This window comes from Melospiza melodia, chromosome 14 (assembly GCF_035770615.1).
Source record: "Melospiza melodia melodia isolate bMelMel2 chromosome 14, bMelMel2.pri, whole genome shotgun sequence".
Taxonomy (NCBI): domain Eukaryota; kingdom Metazoa; phylum Chordata; class Aves; order Passeriformes; family Passerellidae; genus Melospiza; species Melospiza melodia.
This window is the reverse complement of record NC_086207.1, coordinates 12,985,943-13,007,958: the sequence shown is the minus strand read 5'-3', so window position 1 is coordinate 13,007,958 and position 22,016 is coordinate 12,985,943. Positions and strand designations below refer to the sequence as shown.

Genomic DNA, 22,016 nt, shown 5'->3' with positions numbered 1-22,016 from the left:
CAGCAGCACTTTGTACCCTCAGCTGTACCAATGCACCCAGTTTTTCTGTCTTAATTTTGACCCTGGTTCCCAGCACAGCCTCGGGCAGTGTGATGGGGTGAGCAGTGAACTTCATCAGTGAGGCCACAAAAAATCAAGTCCAGGGTAAGTGCCTCTTTCACTGAAGGAAACACATCCTGGGATAGAAGTCAGCACCACAGGAAGCTCCAGGTTGTGCCTTTTGGTTATAGGAAGGAAAAAAATTGAGGTTTGGAACCAAATTCTGATCTTTCTAGACACAAACTGGCCAGGGATATAGATCCTTCCCAGCAAGGGCTGTCAAGGTGATGTGGGAATGTCCTGAATGGGGTTGTAGAAAAGGCCTCAGAACATTGCAGAACTCTTGGATCTGTGTGCACAAGATGTGTTTAGGCTAGAAATGAGAAAATAGAGAAAATAGGGGTGGGGAAACTTATTCCATCAACAAGAGACAGAGCAAGGGGCTCGAGATGTAGATTTAATTTGCTGTGGGTTCACCATGTGTCAGGAAGGAGGTGGATGAGTGCAGTGGGGAGGAAGGACTGTGAAATGGGTCAGGGCCTCTCCAGCCCAGCTGGCTGTGGACAGTGGCTGCAGGGGGATTTCACCCTGCCAGCAGCAGTGCCCATCTCTGGGGGAAGCTCTGAGAGCACCTGGCTGCCCCATGACCTCACCAGCCTCACCTCACCTGCCTCCTTTAGGTGTGTCCCCCAAAACCCACAGGGCTGTTTACACAGCAGCCTTATAAAGCAGGCACAAGTGTTTTGTTTTTCTCTCCCTCTTTAAAAGAAGCATCATGCAAACAGAATCAGTGCAGCTGATAGGTTACTGCCCGGGCATGCATGCAGGGACCAGATCTGTGTCCTGGCAAGGTGTCACCTCCCAGGTGAAAGCCTGTCCAGGAAGAGATTGGGCACTTGATACAGAGGAAAATTATCACATCCTTCTTAATTATTCCTAGCCAAACTCAAGTTAAATTAACTGATTACAAGCTGGCTCATGTGGAGCTCCCCATCCTTTCCCAGCATGGGTCCTTGTATTGCCCATTTGTGGCTCAGGCTCTGTCATCCCTCCTGTCCCCCAACCATTTCATGTCACAGATCAAGCCCAAAGATCTGAAATTCTGAGTTGGATGATATGGGTGTTGCTGCTGGCTCTGTCTGGCACACTCAGTGTGGGAGGTTTTGAAACTCACAGAAGAAAATGGTGATTTGAGCCATGAATATTTTCTTTAAACTTATCTTTGTTTCTTTGGACAGAGGTGATTCCAAGTGAAGAAAGCTGTGGCTTCCTCTGGAGGAATCTGGGCTGAGAGCAACTTAAAAAATTTGTTGAGTTTTTCTGGGAAAAACAAAGTGAGGAGAAAAGTTGCTTCTGGCAGCAGCTTTGCCCACGAAGGCAGTGGGGAGCCTGAGCTGCTGTGGGGTTTGTTCCCCCTGGTGCCCACCTGGGCTCTGGCACTTTGCTGTGCTTCCCCTAAGGAAACCCCTCTTGTTTTGCCTGTCTAGGAAATGGAGAGCTGGGCTGGGCTCTGTATTTCCATTTCTCAGTGCAGCTGGGCACTGATGCCATGTCCATACCTCACTTCCATCACTCTGGCAGTGCCATGGATTTCTCCATCTCTGAGGCAGGAGCAGACAGCTCTGGCGTTGCCTGAGGTCAGAGTGGGATGACAGCTCTTTGCAAGGTCTCTGGTTTTCCTAAATCAGTTTGAGGCCTTTGCTGGTCAGTTTAAAGTTGATCCAATGGGAATGCCTAAGGTGAGGATCAGGCTCAGGGCTCCATCCCATCAGCATCCTCCAGGCACAGAGAACTGCTAGGACACTCCATGGGGTGAATGACACCCTTTGGAGACAGATTTCCTTCATCATATTCTGGTAAATCCCAGATCTGCTCTGAACAGTGAGCCGTGGTGGCTCTGGAGGGATCTCTGCCCTGCCCTGCGAGGATGAACGTGCTTGGCTTTGCATTGTAAACTCTGGGGGGTGGAAACGGAGCCCCAGCACCGGGACCAACCCAGCCGGCAGCAGAGGGGACACTGGAGATGGCAATGTCCCCGCAGTGTCCCCGCAGTGCCCCTGCAATGTCCCCTCAATGTCCCCGCAGTGTCCCAGCAGTGTCCCCGCAATGTCCCGGCAGTGTCCCCGCAGTGTCCCCGCAATGTCCCCGCAGTGTCCCAGCAGTGTCCCCCCAGTGTCCCCTCAATGTCCCCGCAATGTCCCAGCAGTGTCCCCTCAATGTCCCCGCAATGTCCCAGCAGTGTCCCCGCAACGTCCCGGCAATGTCCCCACAGTGTCCCCGCAGTGTCCCCGGCAGTGTCCCCGCAGGCTGGTGACAAGGCTCCCCCCTGTGGGACATCCCCGCACCGCACACCGTCCCCAGCCTTCCCCAGCCCACTGTGCCCGCTGGCAGTGCCCGGGGCACACGGGGTGGCACAGCCTGCAGAGTGTCCCCAGCCCGCAGTGCCTGGGGCACACGGGGTGGCACAGCCTGCAGAGTGTCCCCAGCCCGCAGTGCCCGGGGCACACAGGGGTGGCACAGCCTGCTGCCTCCATCGCTGCCCTCGGGCTCAGCCCCACAGGCACACACCTTCAGCCAAGGCTCCTCATGCCTGATTTCTTCATTGCTAAATGAAATGTGTGATTTTGGACCTGCACACTTGTTTCTTTAACTCTTTGTGGTGGTGACTCCTCCCAGTGCCAGCAAGGATGGGGGGACCAGCTGTGGTCAGGCGTGACCTGAGGTAGCTCCCGTGATTAGATAGAAAAATAAAACCCTTATTCTTCTCTCTGAGGAGAAGAATTATTTCCAGCATCATGAGAAAACAAAGCAGACCAAGGAGGATTATTTTCCCCAAACAAGATGCTGTTTGACAACACCCACTTGGAGTCACACACAATTTTTTTTCCTCCCTTGTTGTTGCAACTTCGCCAAATCAAAAATTTTGATACTGAGTTGGCTTCTGAATTTGTGAGATCAGCTTAAAATTCCTGAATTTTTTTTTTTTTTGGAAAATTCTCATTATTTTGTTCAGTGCATACTGCTGGAGCCTTAAGAGACCTCATTTTGAGGTGTCCCTTTGACCAGAGCAGCTAGAATCCTCCTTTGCTCCCCCCTCCTCTTCCTCCCTTCCCGATTCCCCACAGACTGAATGAATTCTGGCCCCGGGCCTTGAAGCAAACACGAAGCACTGGGAGATCTGCAGTTGATGGTAGGAGTTGTCAAGAGCTGTTGTCAGCACAGCTTACAAGATGTGCACCAACCTTCCCCAGCAACTGTTCCTCACCGAGCCTGCTCTGCTGGCAAGGCAGCAGCACACGGAGCCGGGCACAGGAGATGGAGGCAGAGCTTTCCCTGCTGTCAGTGTGAGCAGTGTTGGGCTGGAGGAACACCCCAGCACACGGGCTGCCACCCAGCCTGGCTCAGCCCCAGGCTGCTCCCAGTCCCAGCCCTGCGGGCTGTGCTGCTGGACACACCTCGGGGCCCTGGGTGGGCCGGGAACAGGTGGTGAGGCCAGGGCTGCTGCCCGTGCCAGGGCTCCAGGAGGACACAGAGCCTTTGTTTGCCCCTGCACAGTGTGGGAGGCTCCCCCAGCTTGGCACCAGAAGGTTTGTGCTTTTCAAAAGACTATTGTTTTCACCCTGTGTTTTTGGGAAAACAAGGGGTGAGCCAGGCAGAGGCATGAGAACCACCCTGGCTTCTTCTGCCTGGGGTTTCTGCTGCCGTGGGCACCTCCCTGGCTGCACTCCCAGCCCTGACCTCCTTCCCACGTGCTGTGCTTCACTCCTGATCCCACAGAGCTTTTGCAGATCTTCCTTTGCTCACATCTCTCCCTGGTTTCTTTCCCTGATCTCTCCCAGCAGGAGAGGTCTCTGCTGCATCAGGAGCCGCTCTTAGGGCAGAACAAATACACAGAGGCATTTTCCAAAGACTTTTCCAGCCTTGGCCTTGCACAGGCATCCCAGCTTTTGTTGTGGTAGCCAAACACTGGCCAAAACCCACTGCCCTTGTCACTGTGGAGCTGTGGCATGTCTCAGCAGTCACATTTGGGGCTAATTACCCAAATAAGAGAGAACACCCAAATATATTTGAAAAAACCCGACATGTGCTTTGAGACTCGGCCGTGGTACCTGAGCTGGGGCTGGCAGGGCCTGCAGGGCCTTCACCAGGCTCCAGCTGTGGGGGAACACACAAATGCCCTTTGCCTAGGAGAACCAGGCTCTGGGCTTGTTCTCCCTGGCTTTCACTGCTATCAAATGCCTGCCTAATGAGATTTATTAAATCAACTCACTTTGGTGTAACAACGACAGGAATGCAGATCTCTCCGCCGAGCCAGGGCTTGCTGCAACTGTGCAGAGCAATTAGAGGTGACTCACAGGGGCAGGTGGGCTTGGCCAGGATCCTGAGAGGCCTGGCCCTATCCCTGGCATCCAGGGGGCAAAACTGCCTTCATGGTGATGCCAAGAAGGTGGGTGTTTATCTGCATATAATGTTCAGCTGCATATAATGATTTTTCTTGCTGTAACTGCATTAGCATGGGAGGTATTTTTCCTTTGGAGGAGTTGCAAGGTAACACCTTGGTTCTGTACCTTTACATAACAGCAAGGGGCTGCTGCTACTTGGCAGAAATATTTAAGTTTCCCACCTGGAGCTGGCTCTGTTTATTGATGAGCTTGTCTCCATCACCATGGAGGCTGGGAAAGGGCCTCAGTTCCTCAACTGGGTGACTGTTGGGGAGCCTTGGAGCTGGAAGATGCTCTTCCAGGGAGTGAAGGTCAAGTTAACACCCAGAAGGTGTTTCCTAGGTGTGGGTAAGGTGTTTGCTTTGGTTTAGCTTAGCTTGGCTCTGCTCGTAGCTCCCTCTCAATGGCAGCAACAAATATTTCCTTGTGTAATGCCTGGAAGGATGAAAATTCCCTCTCTCAGCCTGAAGTAATGAGCAGTTTCCTGGTTGGTGTCCCCAGCTTGCCCCACAGATAAGGCCTTTAATGCTCTTAAGATAACAGGGAGCCAAACCTGTCACTGCTCTTGACAAACTTTAATCTCCTGAGGCAGTTCCTGGGTTGAAATGGTGTCCCCCAGCAGCAGAGAGGGATGTTCCTCAAACCAGAGTACTGCAGCTCTGTGTTTGTAACTCTGAGCCTCTCTGAGCTGCTGATTGTGAAAGCAGCACTCCCCAGCCCTGCCATAAAGCCATGCTCCACCTGGGGCAGGTGGGGAAAGCTGGGAAGATCTGCCCTTTAACCTTGAGGGGTTTTTCCAGGTGAGCAGGTGTTTGCAGCCTTTGTAGTCAGATCCTGGGGTGGGGAATGTGGCTAAAGTTCTTCTCAGCCTATTCAGCGGGGTGAGATGTGTGGATAAAAGCACTGAGATGTTGGTTTTACCATTTCAGGCTTCAAATTTAAACAGCTAAACTGGGAGCAGGCTCCATAGAGGGAGACTGAGCCCTGCAGCAGCATCAGGAGCAGCCCTGAGCCAAGTGCTTGGGCAAACCTGAGCTGTGCTGCCAATCCTTTGTGTCTTGCAAACACAAGAGGAGAATATCTGAATATCTCTGTTGTGTTCTTGCTTTGGCCAGACCTCCCTTCCCTTCTGCCCAAGAAGTGCAGGCTAAGGACACAGCCCAGGCCTTTGATTTTTGGGAGAACTTGTTGGCACAGAGACCAGCCCCTGTTTCAGTGGTGCCAAAGAAGTTTCTGGTGATTTACAATGTCTTTGCTGAGTGAGTTGGCAGATGCTCTGAACTGGCAGAGGTGGAGGGAGATCATCACGTGAGACAAAACCAAGGATAAAGTCTCATCTGTGGCCTCTCTGCTGAGTGCAATACAGAGCTCCAAAACCATCCTGGGGAGAGGAACAGGCTGAATGAAATCTGGTTGAACAGTAGGAACCCTACAGATTTCCATAGGTGGTGTTGCTCTCAGTGCTATCTCTAAATGCTTCCTCCATGAAGGAGCCATCATCAAAGCAAGTATTTGAATAATGTCAGAGGCTCCTTGACCCTGGAGTGTGCAGGGTGAGGGGAGGCCATGAGTTACAAAGAAAAGATGAGTGTTTTCTTTGTTGCTGGACCTCTAGCATTCCTTACCTTTTACATAAAAATCAGTATCAGCAAATCCAGCTGACCTGAAAATAAATACCCCTTTGAGTCAGGTGCCAAGGGGTCCTCAAATGAGGATGTGAAAAAAACCCTTCATCATGAAAAGAAAACATCATCAGTGTTGAACTGCTGAACATGGATTGAAACAGCAATCTCATCCCTTTGGGCAGCACCACATTAGCAAAGCTCTGACAGAAATCAGTGCTCCTCTTGCCCTGTGTTTTCCTTTGGTCTCCTGGTCACCTCTGGTTACTTTCTGTTGTCACCAGAGATCACAGTCTTGTGGATCCACTGCTATTTTAATTGCAGTTCTGACTATCCACATTCAATGTCAGGTGTCAAACAGCCCTTAGGCAAACAAGAGCTTTCTGGCCATCACCCCAACCGTTCCCCTCTGTTTCCTGAAGCCTGCAGGCTGCTCTCTGCCTCACCCCATGCAGGTCCAAGCCCAGACTAACCCTGCTGAAGTACACAGAGCTGCTCTCACTTCACAGCACAAGTAGGATCAAACTGAAGCTCCAGGGACAGCAGTTTATCTGCCCAGAGTAAGCATTTGTTTTTCTAATATGATTGCAAATTAATTCCAGAGATAATGTGATACCATGTAATTGAGAGTCCCCTGAGCTGGTACCAGTCTATTTTTGCCTAGTCCTCTGCAGACCAGTGAGGATGTTATTGCTCCACCAGTAATGAAGATGTAGGCAGTCCTTTCTTGCTTTGAAGGTTTGTGTCTTACACCCCTGTGCTGCTAAAGATCTTCCTTTCATCCCTAAAAATTAATGCAATACTTAATTTTCTTTCTTCCTTCCACCTTCACTCATTCTTGTATTGCTTGGTATGAGATGGGCCAAAGGCTGTGTTTGTGCTGCAGTTATCACAAGGCTGACTGGATCTTTGCAAGTTAGAGAGACAAAAAAGCTGTGGAAAGGGTGCTGCAGGCCTTTTCTTCATCTGGAATGTTAATTTGAATATGTCCTCAGCCCAACCATCAATTTGGCATGGAATCTGTAAGTGGGTACCTGTCTCTGGAACTTCTAATCTACTGCTGGGCAAGACTGAAGCAGGCCAGTGGCTTCCCCATGCCTGCTGCCAGGCGGGGGCTTTCAAAGCTCCTGGCACCCCCAGTTTGTCCCTCAGGGCTCCCATGAAACACCTTGAGTGCCACAGGGGATGGGGGTGAAGTCTCCAGGCTGCTGTGAGGGCACCCAGGAGGTTTCTGTGGATTGGTGCCATGTGGGGCTCTGGGATTCTGCAGGATCCAGGGATGGAGAGGGGCTGTGCTCCACCAAGGGACCTGAGAGTGCCTGGGGTGAGGATACAGGGGTGGAGAGGGGCTGTGCTCCACCAAGGGCCCTGAGAGTGCCTGGGGTGAGGATCCAGGGATGGAGAGGGGCTGTGCTCCACCAAGGGCCCTGAGAGTGCCTGGGGTGAGGATCCAGGGATGGAGAGGGGCTGTGCTCCACCAAGGGACCTGAGAGTGCCTGGGGTGACCCTTCCCAACCTGCCCAAACCCTTGGTCTGCTGAGGAAATGCAAACAAAGGAGGAAGGATATTGGTAAGAGTTGCAGTGTAAACTTGATTTCTGCAAGGCTCAAAGACAGTTGGTCAGAAGAAACTGTTTATTGTGAGGTTTAGGAAAACAATTTCTATGCAAATTGCTCTTTTTTTGCTAAGTAATGGGGTTGATACAGAACTTGGAATTAAAATTTTAAGAATACAAATACATGGTATATTCTTCAACAAACACAAAACAAACTTCTCCAGGGAACATTAAATGAACAAATGTTTCCTAACATAAATGGGCAACAAATATGGGGTGGGAGGGACAAAAAACAACAACCCGACTCAGAAGCCAAAACCCCACTGAAGAAGCAGCAGCCACATCTTCAATTTTATGCTCAGGCTGTACTTTCACTTTGCTTTTCCTGTTCGATAGCTGGCAGAAAAACAGGAAACAAAAACACCATCAGTAAACTTTACTGTTTATGAAAAATAAACTCTGCCTTCCTATAGAGACAGACTGAGGGAGTTTTGGGGTGTACAGCCTGAAGAAAAGAAGGCACTGGGGAGAATTTAGAATCCCTTCTAGCACTTAAAGGAGCTGCAAAAGAGATGGAGGGGGACTTTGGACAAGGGGCTGGAGTGACAGAAAAGCAGAGAATGGCTTCACACTGACAGAGGGCAGGGTTAGATTGGATGTGAGAAAGAAATTCTTCCCTGGTGAGGCCCTGGCACAGGTTTCCCAGAGAAGCTGTGGCTGCCCCATCCCTGGAACATCCCCGTTCTAGGCCAGCTTGGAGGGCTTGGAGTGACCTGATCTAGAGAGATGTCCTTGCCCATGGTATGGGGTTGAAACAAGATGATATTTAAAGTCCTTTCAACCCAAACCATTTTGTGATTCAATGATAATGGTTCTGTAGGACACCAATTTCTAGGGTCCTACTCAAAGCCAGAGAACTAAATCCATAATTGGTTGTTTGGATCACCCTGAAAATGACAACTCCTTCCCACATCTGCATAGCTAGAAGGGAGCAGGTCATGGTGTGCAAAGCTCCTCTTGTATTTACATCTTTAGCATTGGCAAGGATAATAAAACAGGGGAAAAACAAGGGAAAAACCACGTATCTAATGTTGAGACTGTGTGTGTGCATGGCTATCAGCACACACATCCACAGTGATTGGCAGTTCTCTTCTGAAGGAAACTGCTCCCAAAACCTGCTCCAAATGCTCTTTTCATGTCTGAAGCTGAACATGACTCCCAGCCTCATCTGGCTGCCTGTGCACAGCGGGAATGGGAGAAGAGCCTGCATGAGAACAGCTCAGGGTGCTTTTCTGAGGGAGGTTTTCTGTTAGATGAGGATGATGATGGGTTTGCCCACTGCCTTATTCCTACAGAAGGTGCCTGCAGGTCTCCTGCCCAGGGCTGCCAGCAGGTACCAGTGGGAGGCAGCAGCTCATCTGCCTGATAACATTAAATCCAGAGCCCAGCAGCCTCTGGGGATGCTGCCTGGCCTGCCAGGGATGGGCAGAGGGTCCCCTGTGCCTCCAGGGGGGCTGGGAACAAGGTCATTACAAACAGACTGATCCTGTTACCAGCACCCAGTGGGAACACTGCTTTCAGCAGAAGGAAGAGCAATCCCATCAGAAAGGGTTTTTCAGACAAAATGCACTGCTGGTTATAATTACTGATATCCTTGGAAGCCCAGCATAGAGTCTTAGTATTATCCCCACTTAAAGTCAGGGATGAGTTTGAGCCTGTAATCCTGTGATTAGTATTCATTCTGCATATGAACTGCAATATGGATTATGTCCTTGCTACTCGTACTTCAAATAGCCTCATAAGCACTTACTTTCTTTAGTGGGCAGCGGATTTTTCTCTCTGGTTTCTGTCTTCTTCAGCTTGGTCTTGTCAAATGTTTCAATTTCTGCAAAATCTGGTTTGTCGGACATGATGGGTCCTGACAAAGAAAGGGAAAACACACCCATGGCTTCATTAGCTAGTGCTGTGATACCAGCCATCTGCAAAGCATTTTCTCCTCAAGAGAAAAAATATTAAAATACCATAAAAATGTTTATTCAAAAACCTCCACAAACCTAACACTCAATCTGGGACCTTTCCCTGAGGCTTGGCTCTTTTAGAGCAAAAGAAGAAACACATAAATAGAATTTTCTGTAGATTTCACACATGCAATTTCTAAAAATCATATTTTGCACATGGCAACAAGAATAACTGGTAATAAAAGAGACAATGATTAATTGCCAGTAATCTACAGTGCCCCCTGACATAAACCTGTATTTTAAGAAATGCTGCTAACTGGAAAATCTACAATAAACCCCAAATCCAACAGGAACAAAGAGCTTAGATTATGATTTTCTTTTAATTAATAGGATTTGTCTTTCATTCTGAGCCCCCTGTACTGAGTACATCCATGCCCTGAGCTGCTGTGGACACTTGAACATAACAATAGAGGACCGGTTCCCCCAGCCCTTTGTTTGCTCTTGCTCCATATCCCAGTCACAGCTCAATGGCTTTGATTATACTCTATTATAATAAAGAGAATTCCACAAAGCACACCAGCATTTCACCTGTCAAAACTTCCCTAATCCAATTCCTCTTTTTATTATGAAATTCAAGTTAAAATCCAGCCTGGGCATTATTCCCCTTATTTCAGTGGAGTTTCCCATCAAGGCAAGGCTTGGCCCGGAGATGGCTGATATAATTATATTTTTTCCTTCCTGCAGAAAATCAGATTTCATTGCTATCTGCACTGAGACAACAGAGTAAATATTCACAAGGAAAAAATTTTAAAAAAAAAGAAAAGCTACTAAAACCACATGGCATTACCGTCTGGCTGCTCTCTCTTCAGCTGCTTGGTGGCCGTCTGAGGCAGTGTGAGTTGAAAAAGGTCAGGGTAATCCCTCCTCTCCTCTCCTCTCCTCTCCTCTCCCCTCCTCCCCCTCCCAAACCCATCGCTATTAATATTGATTAGTTTAGTGCTGGGATTGCTCAGCGTTCAGGGAAAGGACAGATTGCTCCTGTAGAAAGTGCACGAGGGAGGGAGATGGGAAAACTGACATGGAAAACTGCCAAATTACATCTTGATTTTTCTTTTATTCTGTTCTCTTCATTTACCATGACAATCATATTGAAGTTTCCCTTCCCACCATTTCCCGGTGCTGAGGTTTGGGGTGAGGTTGAGGTTTGGGGGTTGCTGCTGCCAGATTGGTTTTTCAGGGGGGGGTTGTAGCTGCATTCAGCCACACTCCTGGATGTCATGCCCCCCTGCCCAGGCTGGCAGAAGCACAAGCCTGGGGCTCTGAGGGCTCTCAGCACAGCCTTGGTGTGATTGCCATGACCAAGGGCCAAGTCTGAGATTAGCACAGCCCAGGCACCACAGTGACACCCAGGAATGTGTCCTAAAGGGATGCACAGTGAATTTCTGCTTGTGCCTGGTTTGGTAGCTGTTAATTCACTCAGCTCAGGAAGCAGGGAGAGAAGGGCTGTGTGCATCCTCCTGGATACTGGTGTGGTTTCCTCTCGTGTACCTTTCAGTGTCTCCACCTGAAATTCCTGTCTAGACTCCATGACAGTCAGAAGGAAGGGAATGAAGTTGGGATAAAATTGATTGTGCCCTAGGAGTAGCTGGTTTTCTCTACTGACTGTAAGACAGCTGAGTGAGCTCAGAGGCACAGAGATGTCTCAGCTGACTGAGAGCCCCTGGAAAATCTGTGGATCTTTCTGTTGGCACCACAGGCTTAGGTGGAGTGGGTTTGAGTTTGACACGTGAGCATGGAGAAAATGGGTTTAATGCGCTTAAATGTGTCTTAAGGATCTCTTCTTACAATGTTTGTTTAAACTAAAACAATGAACAGGTTTGTGGTTGGACTTGATCTTAAAGTTTTTTCCCAGCCTAAGGGATTTGTGCAGGCTGGCTCAGTTATCTCTGCATCTGCACTGACCACACCAAATCACTGGGTGTGTGTGTGTGCACCATGTTTAATGTCAGGGCTCAGTTCCTTCGCTTCCATCCTGCATTTCCAAGCAGTTGTCACAAACAGAAAGCTGTGTTCCTGACTGAAAGCCCCAGGGAAAAAGCAGGAAGGCAGCCACTGGGTGAATATTTGGTGTAAGCTGTAGCTGAAATTTGGCACTGAGGAGTCTTCGTGTGTCTGTTTGAAGAGAGAGCATTAACCTCTTGTTTGGCTGAACACAAGATTTAGATCAGAAAAGACTTTAAAACATAATCTGAGTGATTCATGAATCCAGGCAGCTAATGAGTTACAGTTTTTAATTAATATTTAATATTTGTCAATTTTTAAAAATAACAATTATAATTCTGATTATGAAGAGAGACTAAAAGGACAAAACCTCTTAAACTTCAAGAGTAGCACAAGTTCTCTCAGTTGTAGACAGCAAACAAAGTGTTCAGAACAGCAAAGCAGAAGAACCTCACTTTTGGTTTTCTATGTCCAGTCACAGGCTCTGCCCCCAGGACCCACAGCAGAGCTCAGGCTCTTCTAAACATGCTAAGACAGGGTGAACATGCTTGTTTTCACCACCACTACCACTTTAATTGCCCAATTTATTTTCCAACCTAATACTTAAACAGTTTGGGATACATTGTTTGGGTTTTTAGGCTAAAGATGACCAAGTTTTTAATTGATATTGGGTTGGGTTTGCAAGGAAGGTGCAACAGTGTTGAGAGAAATAACATAATGATGAGAACTTACACATTCTCACTCTGCTGAAATCAGGAGATACTCATCTCAATAACAAACATCTTGACCATTGCATAAAGTGCCTGTCAAGTTTCTGCAGCTTGTAAATTCAGTGCTGTGGTCAAACACAGCTCGTGTGGGATTCAAACCTCATGTTTATATACTCAGTGCAGCACACACAGCTGGATGCAGTTTACATATGGAAAATTTGGAACTTGGCCTGAGGGCATTGCATACTTTGAGGTAAAGATGGGTAGGTAATATCATACTCAGATGCCTTTTCCTTTCACTAGTAATGGAAATATTTTTGGTATATATGAGCAGCAAAGCTGTTCTTTGTCAGGTTTTTAATTGCAGGATTTCAGTCACTGTCTTCAGTGAGGGGAACATGGCATTTACCTGGCCTTGGGAAGACTGGTTGCAATGAAAACCTCAACTTTCTACATGTTGCTCAGAGGCAGAAGAATGTAGTGTATAGAAATGTGAAAAACCAGGAAGCCAGTGGAGCATGCAGGCTGTAGAATCTTTATACATGCTCTACACATAAAGCATATAAAGCTACACTGCTATGGCTGTGCCTGAAAAGCTGCCTCATACAATGGAAACTCTATTTTATTTCAATTTGTTGCCAAAAGATGAAGGGCTGAGTCAAACCTGCCAGGACTGACACTTCTGATACCAGTGAGTCACCTGCCATTGACAGCATTAAACCATGCCTGGCAGCACAAGGCACCGAGTCTGTCAGACACCCACAGAGCAGCAGGAAAAACAAACACTCGCTCCCAGGATTCGGTAATAGGTGAGAGGAAACGTTTAGAGAGCTCAAGTGAAAAGTCTGAAAAGTGAAGCTGGGAAGTTTGGATGCTGCTGCCACTTGCCCTTTTCCCTTGGCTGCTGTCACTTGGAAGTAGCATGCCCAGCCCATGCATATACACACACACATATATATATATGTATATATACACACATATATGGGTGTAGCCTTCAGTGGGCTGGGGGATGCTGCGCTCATGTTTGGCACAAGAGGTGCTCTGGAAAAGCCAAGTTTCATAGAAATGAGGTGGGCAAGTGCCAGAAGAAGGGGTTTCTTTCTCCTTAGTGGGAACCAAATGGTCTCAATTTCCACGGGGAGCTGAGGGGGAACAAAGCACCCTAAGGCGAGCAGGAGGGTAGAGGAACAGACGCTCGAGCAGATCAGTGTCTGTAGCTGAGCCAATAAGCTGACACAACTGATTTTATAATCACATTAGTGCTGTCTCGAAATAACACGCCCACTCAAATATAACAGTGATTTCATTTTCAAAATGCTGTGGTATTTTTGGTGCTAAAGGTAGGGGATCAATTTGTCAAGGCTGAAAGCTGGGCTGGAATCTGCACAGACCCTAATTCCTGTAGGTCCCTGTGAGCACTGAGCACCTTCCAGGCAGGTAGCAGGATTGGGTGCATTATGAGCTGTCCTTAGAAGGTTTCCCGTCCTCAGGGGAACAGGAAAAAAAAAGACTACAGCTTCACTGAAAGGGTTTTCTTAGTTCTCTTTGTGCCTTTTGTTCCGTCTTGCTGCCAAAAAAAATATCCCTGTTTGGGAACGGAGACAGGTTCCCAGGCTAAGAGACAATGAATCCTGGGGGTGTAAGGAAGGCACTGATCCCTCTTTGGCAGGCTCTCTGCTGTAATGCTGTACTGCCACTCAGTAAATACTCCACACTTGTCTTACACAGGACATTTTAGCATTACCCAAGGTGTTTCATTTTCCTTACCAAGACCATTGAACCTTGAGGGTAGTGCATGCAGAAGATGAGGGGCGAGGAGAAGCAGTTGTAGACAGTCCTTCTCCTTGGGTTATTTTTACCAACCCCATGTTTTCCAAATAGCTCAAGAGTTCAGACAAGTCTATACCAGAAGCCCTGTTGCAGCACAGAGCAAAAGGAGAAAACATAAGCTAGTGGGAGTAGAGTTTCCTCTCTCTCTCTCTCTTTTCTTTTTTTATTTTTTTTTTTTTTTTATATTATAAAACTTGGTATGGGGGTGAATTTTTAAAAGTTTAACCAGATGGAGATTCTTGCAACAGAGCTTTCTCAAGAACTGACCCGAAAGTGTGTCTTCCAGCACAAAGCACTTGGCTCTGGCCTGGCCCCTTCTAGCAAAATGTGTTGACCCTTGAATGAATTATTTAAGGAAAAAATAGAATTAATACAGAATGTCCATGCACAGGCTTCTCTCCCCAAAGCCAGGGTGGGGAACAAAGCATGTGATGTGTTAGTCACATTAGTTAGTGCTACAGAGCACATGACAGTTTGTGATGAATACTGGTCTAGAGACACAAGTTTAGCATGACTTTGAGTCTTTAACAGTCTTTTTCTTTTCCCCTCCTTTCTGTCTCCGGACAGAAGCACCTCCTGCAAGCAGCAGTTTAAGGAAGAAGTAAGACAGGGAAATCTTGGATGAGCATTGGGAGTGTGCTCAAACATGGCTTTTCTCAGTGGAGCTGGCTGCTCTGAAATTAAATAATCCACTCTTGAGATTCTCCCTCTCTTTGCTTCAGAGGAAAAACATTACCATTCAAATTGTGGCACCCACTGTGCAGCAAATAGATAACCAACATAATCCAGGAGAAGACAGATCAAAGATCATAAAATCCAGACATTACTAACTTTATGTTAACTTTATATTTTCCTTTTGTCCAGAGGAAAAAGGACAATAGGTGGGTCTGTTGTTACAATCTGTGCTGTGCTGGGGTAGCTACAGAGGTGAGAAATTCTTCATTCCACTGGGCTGTGGATGTAGTTTTGAGGGGCACCTCACCAGAACTTCTCTTTGTGTTGCCAAATCATTCCACTCTCAATAGCCTGGGACCCCTGGTAGTTTGGTTTTATGTTTGGGAAGAAGATAAACCCTGAAATTTTTCAGCGGCTTAAGGAAACAAGGCTGCTGAAGCAGAGGAACAGAAAAGGCAGCCAAGTTATCTTTTCTAGCTGATTACTCTGAGCAATTTACAGAATAAAAACATGTATTTCTCCATCATCTTTTCCAAAAATAATTTTCCAATTTTATAAGCTTGTTATACAGCGTAAGTCAAACATATAGGTATTACATGTTGTGTACAAGGTCAAGAATTATGTAAGAAAATGGCAATAAGTGAGTTCCACATCTGTTGACTTCTGCTTTTTCCATGAAAGCTGCAAGTATTTTACATTAAACACTGGTTTTCTTTTTTAGAATGTGAAAAAGAGAATAAAGAAAGATGATACTCTTTACCTCTCCTGGTATCTGATGTGAACATCTCTTTCTTCAGAACCTGAGTGAACTAGAACATTTTTAATGAGTACTTTTATGAAATTTTTTTCTTGCAAACGTATGTAAAGTGCCAAAATCAGTTGGATTAAAGCTCTGTCTTCATCCCAGGGTTAACCTGAGCTCTGTCAAAGTGACTCCCCTGGAGTTAGTGTACCTTGGGCATGAGTGACCACACCATGAAATAACATGGGAGCAGCAGAGAGTGATTGTGTTGGCACTGACAATTGTGGTAACGGGAACTGCAGCCTTTGCTTACCCAAGGTAAAAGCAGCACAGCAGCTCGAGCACAGATTCCACGTGAGGGCAAAGAATGGCAATTCAACAGTGATGGGGACACACAAGCTTTAATTTGAGTTAACTTTATCCTTGGGGCATGAGTGTGTGTGTCCACAGCCCGAGCTGGTGAATGCAGAGAAAAGCAAATAGGAAGTAAAAAATGCAAGTGTGCAGTACTGCAAGTTTCGCTTGCCTGGTGCATACATTGAGTGATTTTCCCCTTTGGATGAATACTAGCTCGCACAAAATTCAAATAACTCAGCTGTCTACAGATGGGGGGTGGGGAGCAGTGTGGGAAGGGGAACAGACGGAAGGAAATGGAACTGAGAAGACTGAATTAACCTTTCGATGTCTTGAATTTCAAGGAGGGAAGAACTATCTCTTGTTAAGTCTGCAACCATGCAATTAAAATATGAACAAGCTTTAAAAGACACGTTTGACCCATATTCCTCGATTTCTGCTTTAAAGACAGATCTTCTAAAACCGAGATTCAGATCCAAAAAGTGTTCAGAGGCAGGGAAAAAAAATCTCATGCTGTAAATGTTTATTTTAGTCACAGAACTCTAGTAGAAAAATGAGTAAAAATGTCTGACATTTACGCAGAACATGTGCCTTTGATACTGAATTCAGTTTTTAAAAAATCCTTACATATGTGTCTAGTAATGGCTGACAGGCTTTGAAATGATGAATGGTGTTCTCTCAGCTGGAATTTGTGTTTCTATAAAACAGATCTTTTAACCTGTTTGCTTGAGCATTGTGAAGCCTCATTTTTTAATACAGGGCAAAGATTTAAAAATGAACTTTGCTTCTTAGGTGCCCTTTTGGACACCACGAGTTAGAACAACTGTATACTTGCTGATATGAGAGTTTCCATGGAGAGTTATGGATGTTCAGCAAGGCCAAGTGTCATGTGCTGGGCATCCTGAAACAAAATGTTTGTTAGAAAATGCTGGAAAAGAACAAAGTAAAGACTCAGCTTGGGGACATGTCTCTGTTTGTGGATGAAATACACAGGAAAAGAAAGCTCTTTGTAGAGCATCCAGCTGGAAAGGGTTTGCTAATTTTCCCTTGGTGTTGAAAGGACTCACATTTGACAATATTTTTTGCAAGGTATCAATAGGATCCACTTAAGGCAAAAAATTGAGCACTTCCAAGTTCAGAAGAATGTATCAAATAATTTGTAGGTGAAAAATTAAACCCAAAAGCAAACACCTTGCTGACATACAGATAATCTCCAGGAAAAACTGTTTGACATATAATACACAGGCATTACAACACAGTGTCTTGTTTTGCTACGTGTCAGATTCCCATTTCCTCCTAGTAAGATAATAACCCAATAGGAAGGTAAGGAATTGCATGGCAGGCTATCAACCTTCCAAGGATTCTATGGCTTTGCAAAACTGATTTCAGTTCTGGAGTATTTTAGCTCAGTTTGTACTAAGCCTTGTACAACCCTGAGCACAGTGATAAGGATATTTTTCTTTCAGTTTCTTTCATTTCTGATGAGCTGTAATGCAGGGCTCTTGCTGGAAGTAGACTTAATTGGAAGCCAAATTCTTCAGAGAATATTTATTCTAAAGACATACTGGGTCATGATGGGAACTGGGGATACATGAAGGAAAGAAACATGGCTCCAGTTCTTCTGTGACACATACAGGCAACAGTGATTTGTGCTTGTGAATGGCTTTTCCTGAAAAGAGAGGAATTACACCAGTAATTATTTCAGATTTACTGAGTTACTTTGTAAGCACTTAGCAGTCAATCTCTGCAAAACTTTTACACTGAACAATTTAGCTGTAAGGACTTGTAGGAAAACACACTGAGCTGCAGAAATGGCTCCCCATTCATGGTGTGGCTCTGGACATGGATTTACTGATGTGACAGGGATGCCAGGGCATTCTGGCTCTTCAGTCCTAGGGGCCAGATGCTGACCAGTCACACCTGCCAAGCCCCTGGAGCTGTGCAGGAGCTGCCTCTCTTCTCTCTCTATTTACTATCTTAGAAAATGTGGCTAAAGCATCAGACAGAGACTAAGATGGTGACAAGTCTCAAGGGAAATTCTTACAAAGAGCAGATTAGCTCACTGCATTTGTTCAGCTCAGAGATGAAGAGACAGAGAGGGGCTCTCATCACACCCTGCAGCTTCCCTCAAAGGCAGGAGGAGATGCTGATCCTCTCTTCGATGACCAGTCACGGAACCTGAGGAAATGGAGTAAAGTTGGGTCAGGGAAAATTCAGGCAGGACATGAGGAAAAGGTTTTCACTGAGAGAGTGGTTGGCCACTGGAAAAAACTCCTCAGGGAATTGGTCCCAGTGCCAAGTCTGCCAGAGTTCAAGGAGCATCTGGACAATGCTCTTGGTCACATGGTTCAGCTTTAGACAGTCTGTGAGGAGCACAGAGTTGGACTCTATCCTTATGGGCCCCTTCCAACTTGGGATATTCTATGACCCTCTGACTCCTGGGTTGTTCTCAACCTTTCAAGCAGACAGCAAGAACACAAAGTGAGCAGAAAAGCCTAAAATGGCAGCCTGGGACTGCATATGTCTGCCCCCTGCAAGGAGCCTTGGAAGCCTTTGAAAGAGGTAGGATAAGCTGGCATGGAATGGTGTATTCAGAGCCAGTTCAGAGGAGAGAAACCACTGCCTTGGACTGAAAAGCAGCAAACAGGTGCTGTGCAGTGCCTGCCTACCTGCCTGCCTCTGCTGCCTGTCTCTCTCACTGCATGTGCTTTCTCTGTCAGGTTCCTTGCAGTTTTATTGCTGTCAGCCGGCCAATGGATCTGCTGAAGAGCCAGCTGGAGTCCGCTCTCCCCCATGTTTCATCAACAAAATTGCCAACTTGTTCTGATTCAGTATCTTTATTGTTGTTGATGAGGCTAAATGAATCAGAAAGAACACGGCTATGTATACAAAATACAAATTCACAAACCTCATCCTGATGCGAGGAAATTTTATTAGTGCTTCAAGTGGAGAAGTCTGCTGTGGAAACAGACAGAGAGCACACACAGACCATTTCCCCCGACCCTACATGTTTTATTGGGTTTGTGTGGTACCTCCTAATGGCACCAAATCTTCCAGCAGGAAAACAGAGTTTTAGATCTGATTAAAGCCAGGTTAATTTACTGTGGGGTTGTGACTCTCCCTTCTTTGGATTCTAAATGCAAAACCTTTTAATGAGCCTTGTAAATGTATCTCTAGATAAAATTCAGAGCCCATGCTGGAAAACCTGAAAAAAAAATCCTCCCAGCTATTGAAAATACAGAGGTTTCAATTAATCCCATCCTGCCTGTATAATTTTTCCCCCTTTCATATACTCTTTGTCAGTTTTTCACGGGAGGAAAAAAAAAGCTTTTCCTGAGAGGATTTTTACTAACTAAATCCAAGTTTCCTTAAATGCCTTATTAAACCCACCACCTATGGCTGCTGGCACTGCATGACAGAAAAAGCTGTTGTAGTTTCAGCATGGCATGTGGGAACCACAGACTGCCAGGCACTGCTTTTAACACTTCGGGTGTAAGCTTGCATCTCCTCTCTAACTTATGCTAACTCACTTTAAGGGTGCTAAATTTTGTGTTTCAAAATGCATTAGCTCTTTGTCAAAGGGCACTTCATTACTTCTGGCATGCTCGCATTTGGGAAATGTTTGGCAGTGATTGCTCTTGATGCTTCAGTTCAGAAGATTTACAGGAAATATTTTAATATGGTTATCAGAAAAGCAAAACTGGAAAATCAGAATCAATTATGCCAAAAAAGACTTCTGAGGTCGTTGAGTCGAACCTATGTCAACCAGGCCATGGCATTGAGTGCCTTATCCAGGTTTAAACAGCTCCAGGGACGGTGACACCACCACCTCCCTGGGCAGCCCGTTCCAATGTCTGATCACCTTTTCTGGGAAGAAATTTCTCCTCATGTCTAACCAAAGCGAGCAGGGTACGAGCCTGCACGGTGGCACTGCTGGCCATGGTCACACTCTGGGCACCCCAGGATGCGAGGAGAGTCTTAAACTGCGCCAGAGGAGGTTTAGGTTGGACGGGAAGAGGAATTTCTTCACGGAAGGGGTGATCAGACATAGGAAGGAGCTGCCCAGGGAGGCGTTTAAGGAAACAGCGGACGGGGCACTCAGCGCCGGGTGTGGTGGCCGCAGTGATGCTCGGTCCAAGCTTGGGCTCGATGAGCTCAGAGGTCCTCCCCAAGCTGTTTCACTCTGTGACTCGGAGCCCGCACAGGCCGATGCGGGCGGGTGGCTGAGTTACCGTGAGAGAACATGATGAAAACGTTCATTTTGGGGCGATCCCCGCTCGCCCCCCGGGCCGGGCCGGGCGCGGCCGCCACCGCCTGAGGGCGCGGGTCCCGCCCGCCCTCAGCGCCCGCCCCGCCCCGCGGCACGTGACCCCCGGGGGGAGGCGGGCGGGGGGCGCGAGCTCTGCACCTGTCAGTCAGCGCGTCACTTCCGCCCGTCGCCGCCGCTGCCGTCGGGGACCCCCCGCTCGCGGCTCGGAGCTCGGAGCGGCTGTGAGGGCACGGACGGCGTCGGCTCCGGCAGCGCGGCGGCCGCGGCACACGGCGCGGGCAGCGGCCGGCGGAGGAGGGCTGCGAGGAGAGCGGAGCGGCGAGGAGAGGCCCGCGCCGGCCCCCGGGGTAGGAAGAGGCGGAGGAACCTGCCGGTGGTGCTGAGGACGGCGGGGAGGGCGAGTCACCCGGCAACGGTGAGGGGCGCGGGGCGCATGCGCGGGGGGTCCCCGCTCGGGCCGCTCGGTGTCACGTCAGGCTTCAGGAACCTTCTGGCACCGGCCCGAGCGGGGCGCGGGAACTTCCTCCTGCCAGCCGCTGCAGCCGCGAGCTGCGAGCTGTCAAGGGGCGGCAGCGTCCCCCAGGCTGCTGTCGGTGGGACGGCAGCGCTGACAGCCCGGCTCCTGCAGGAGTGTGCGCCCAGGCTGCGCCCTCCTGGCACGGAGCGGCCGGGTGCCCCTGGCAGGGCGCGCTGACAGCCCCGGCCCCGCTCCCTGACAGCCCCGGCCCCGCTCCCTGACAGCCCCTGCCTTTCTCCCTGACAGCCCCGGGCCCTCTCCCTCACAGTCCCGGCCCCTCTCCCTCACAGCCCCGGCCCCTCTCCCTCACAGTCCCGGCCTCTCTCCCTCACAGCCCCGGCCCCTCTCCCTCACAGCCCCGGCCCCGCTCCCTGACAGCCCCGGCCCCGCTCCCTGACAGCCCCTGCCTTTCTCCCTGACAGCCCCGGCCCCGCTCCCTCACAGTCCCGGCCCCTCTGCCTCACAGCCCCGGCCCCGCTCCCTGGCAGCCCGGTGGGTCCCAGAAGTTGGCACAAGGGCGGTCACTGCATCGCCTGGGTCACCAAGGCAGCGCTGGGTCATGCACTGAACGCGCCAGGCTGTGACCGAATATATCTTCCGAGTGGTTTGCTGCTGTGGGTTTCCATTGTTCATGGAAACTGGTCCTTAGGGATTTCAGTGGAAATGTTTCTTGCTATCACAAAGTTGCTTTAATATGAGATGGCCCAGTGTTGGGGTGCTCCTTCAAGGTTTGGAAAAAAACAACAAAACCCGACAACAAAAAACCCTCCCATCACAAACTGCAATGCCAGCTTTTAATGCACAGCTCTCTTATTCTCAAATTCCTTGGTCTGGCTGCATTTTAAGAAATTTGTATAAAATTTCTTACTGCTGCCAGGCTCAAGATGGGGAAAAGAGGTAACAGATGAAGAAAGTAAATACCACATTATAACTCTTGCCTGTTAAAAAAAAAAAAAAAAGAAAGTGAATATATGAAGAACACACAGTTGTTTATTTTTTTTTTTTGGCATGTGTTCCTGAATGTCCTCAGGGATGGAATTGTTAGTTTGTGAATTTAGAACAAATTGTTAAACTGGATTAGTGTTTAGGTTTGAAGTTTTCCTGTCTTCCATGCAGTTTAATCTGCAGTATAAAAAGAGCAGAAAACTGATTTGTTGGCCTATATTATAAGCAGTTTAGCTATTTTGTTTTCTTTTTTTTTTTTTACTGCTCATAACTAGTAAATTGCTTTATGTGTTCTTTGTTGCATAGACTTTAAGATATTTAAGATCTCTTTTAATCTTCTTTGTCTGTATTTTGTA

General features: G+C 47.7%; 2 protein-coding genes across 5 annotated transcripts in view; one reads left to right on the top strand and one right to left on the bottom strand.

Annotated features, from left to right (window-relative positions):
• Positions 1 to 7,722: 7,722 nt before the first annotated feature.
• On the bottom strand, positions 7,723 to 10,561 carry LOC134424559 (thymosin beta-12-like). Its single transcript, XM_063168365.1, has 3 exons — positions 10,464 to 10,561; positions 9,469 to 9,576; positions 7,723 to 8,054 (listed from the first exon to the last, which is right to left on the bottom strand). Exons 2-3 carry the CDS (start codon positions 9,566 to 9,568, stop codon positions 8,017 to 8,019), a joined length of 138 nt encoding a protein of 45 aa, XP_063024435.1. The 5' UTR covers positions 9,569 to 9,576; positions 10,464 to 10,561; the 3' UTR covers positions 7,723 to 8,016.
• A 9,907-nt stretch (positions 10,562 to 20,468) lies between these two features.
• FAM13B (family with sequence similarity 13 member B) overlaps positions 20,469 to 22,016 on the top strand; it is a 44,829-nt gene continuing 43,281 nt past the window's right edge. For 3 of the 4 annotated variants that reach the window (XM_063168743.1, XM_063168744.1, XM_063168741.1), the window contains exon 1: positions 20,469 to 20,613. The gene's annotated coding sequence lies outside the window, so the exon portion shown is untranslated. The remainder of the gene's footprint in view (positions 20,614 to 22,016) is intronic. The other variant, XM_063168742.1, reaches the window with a different exon arrangement.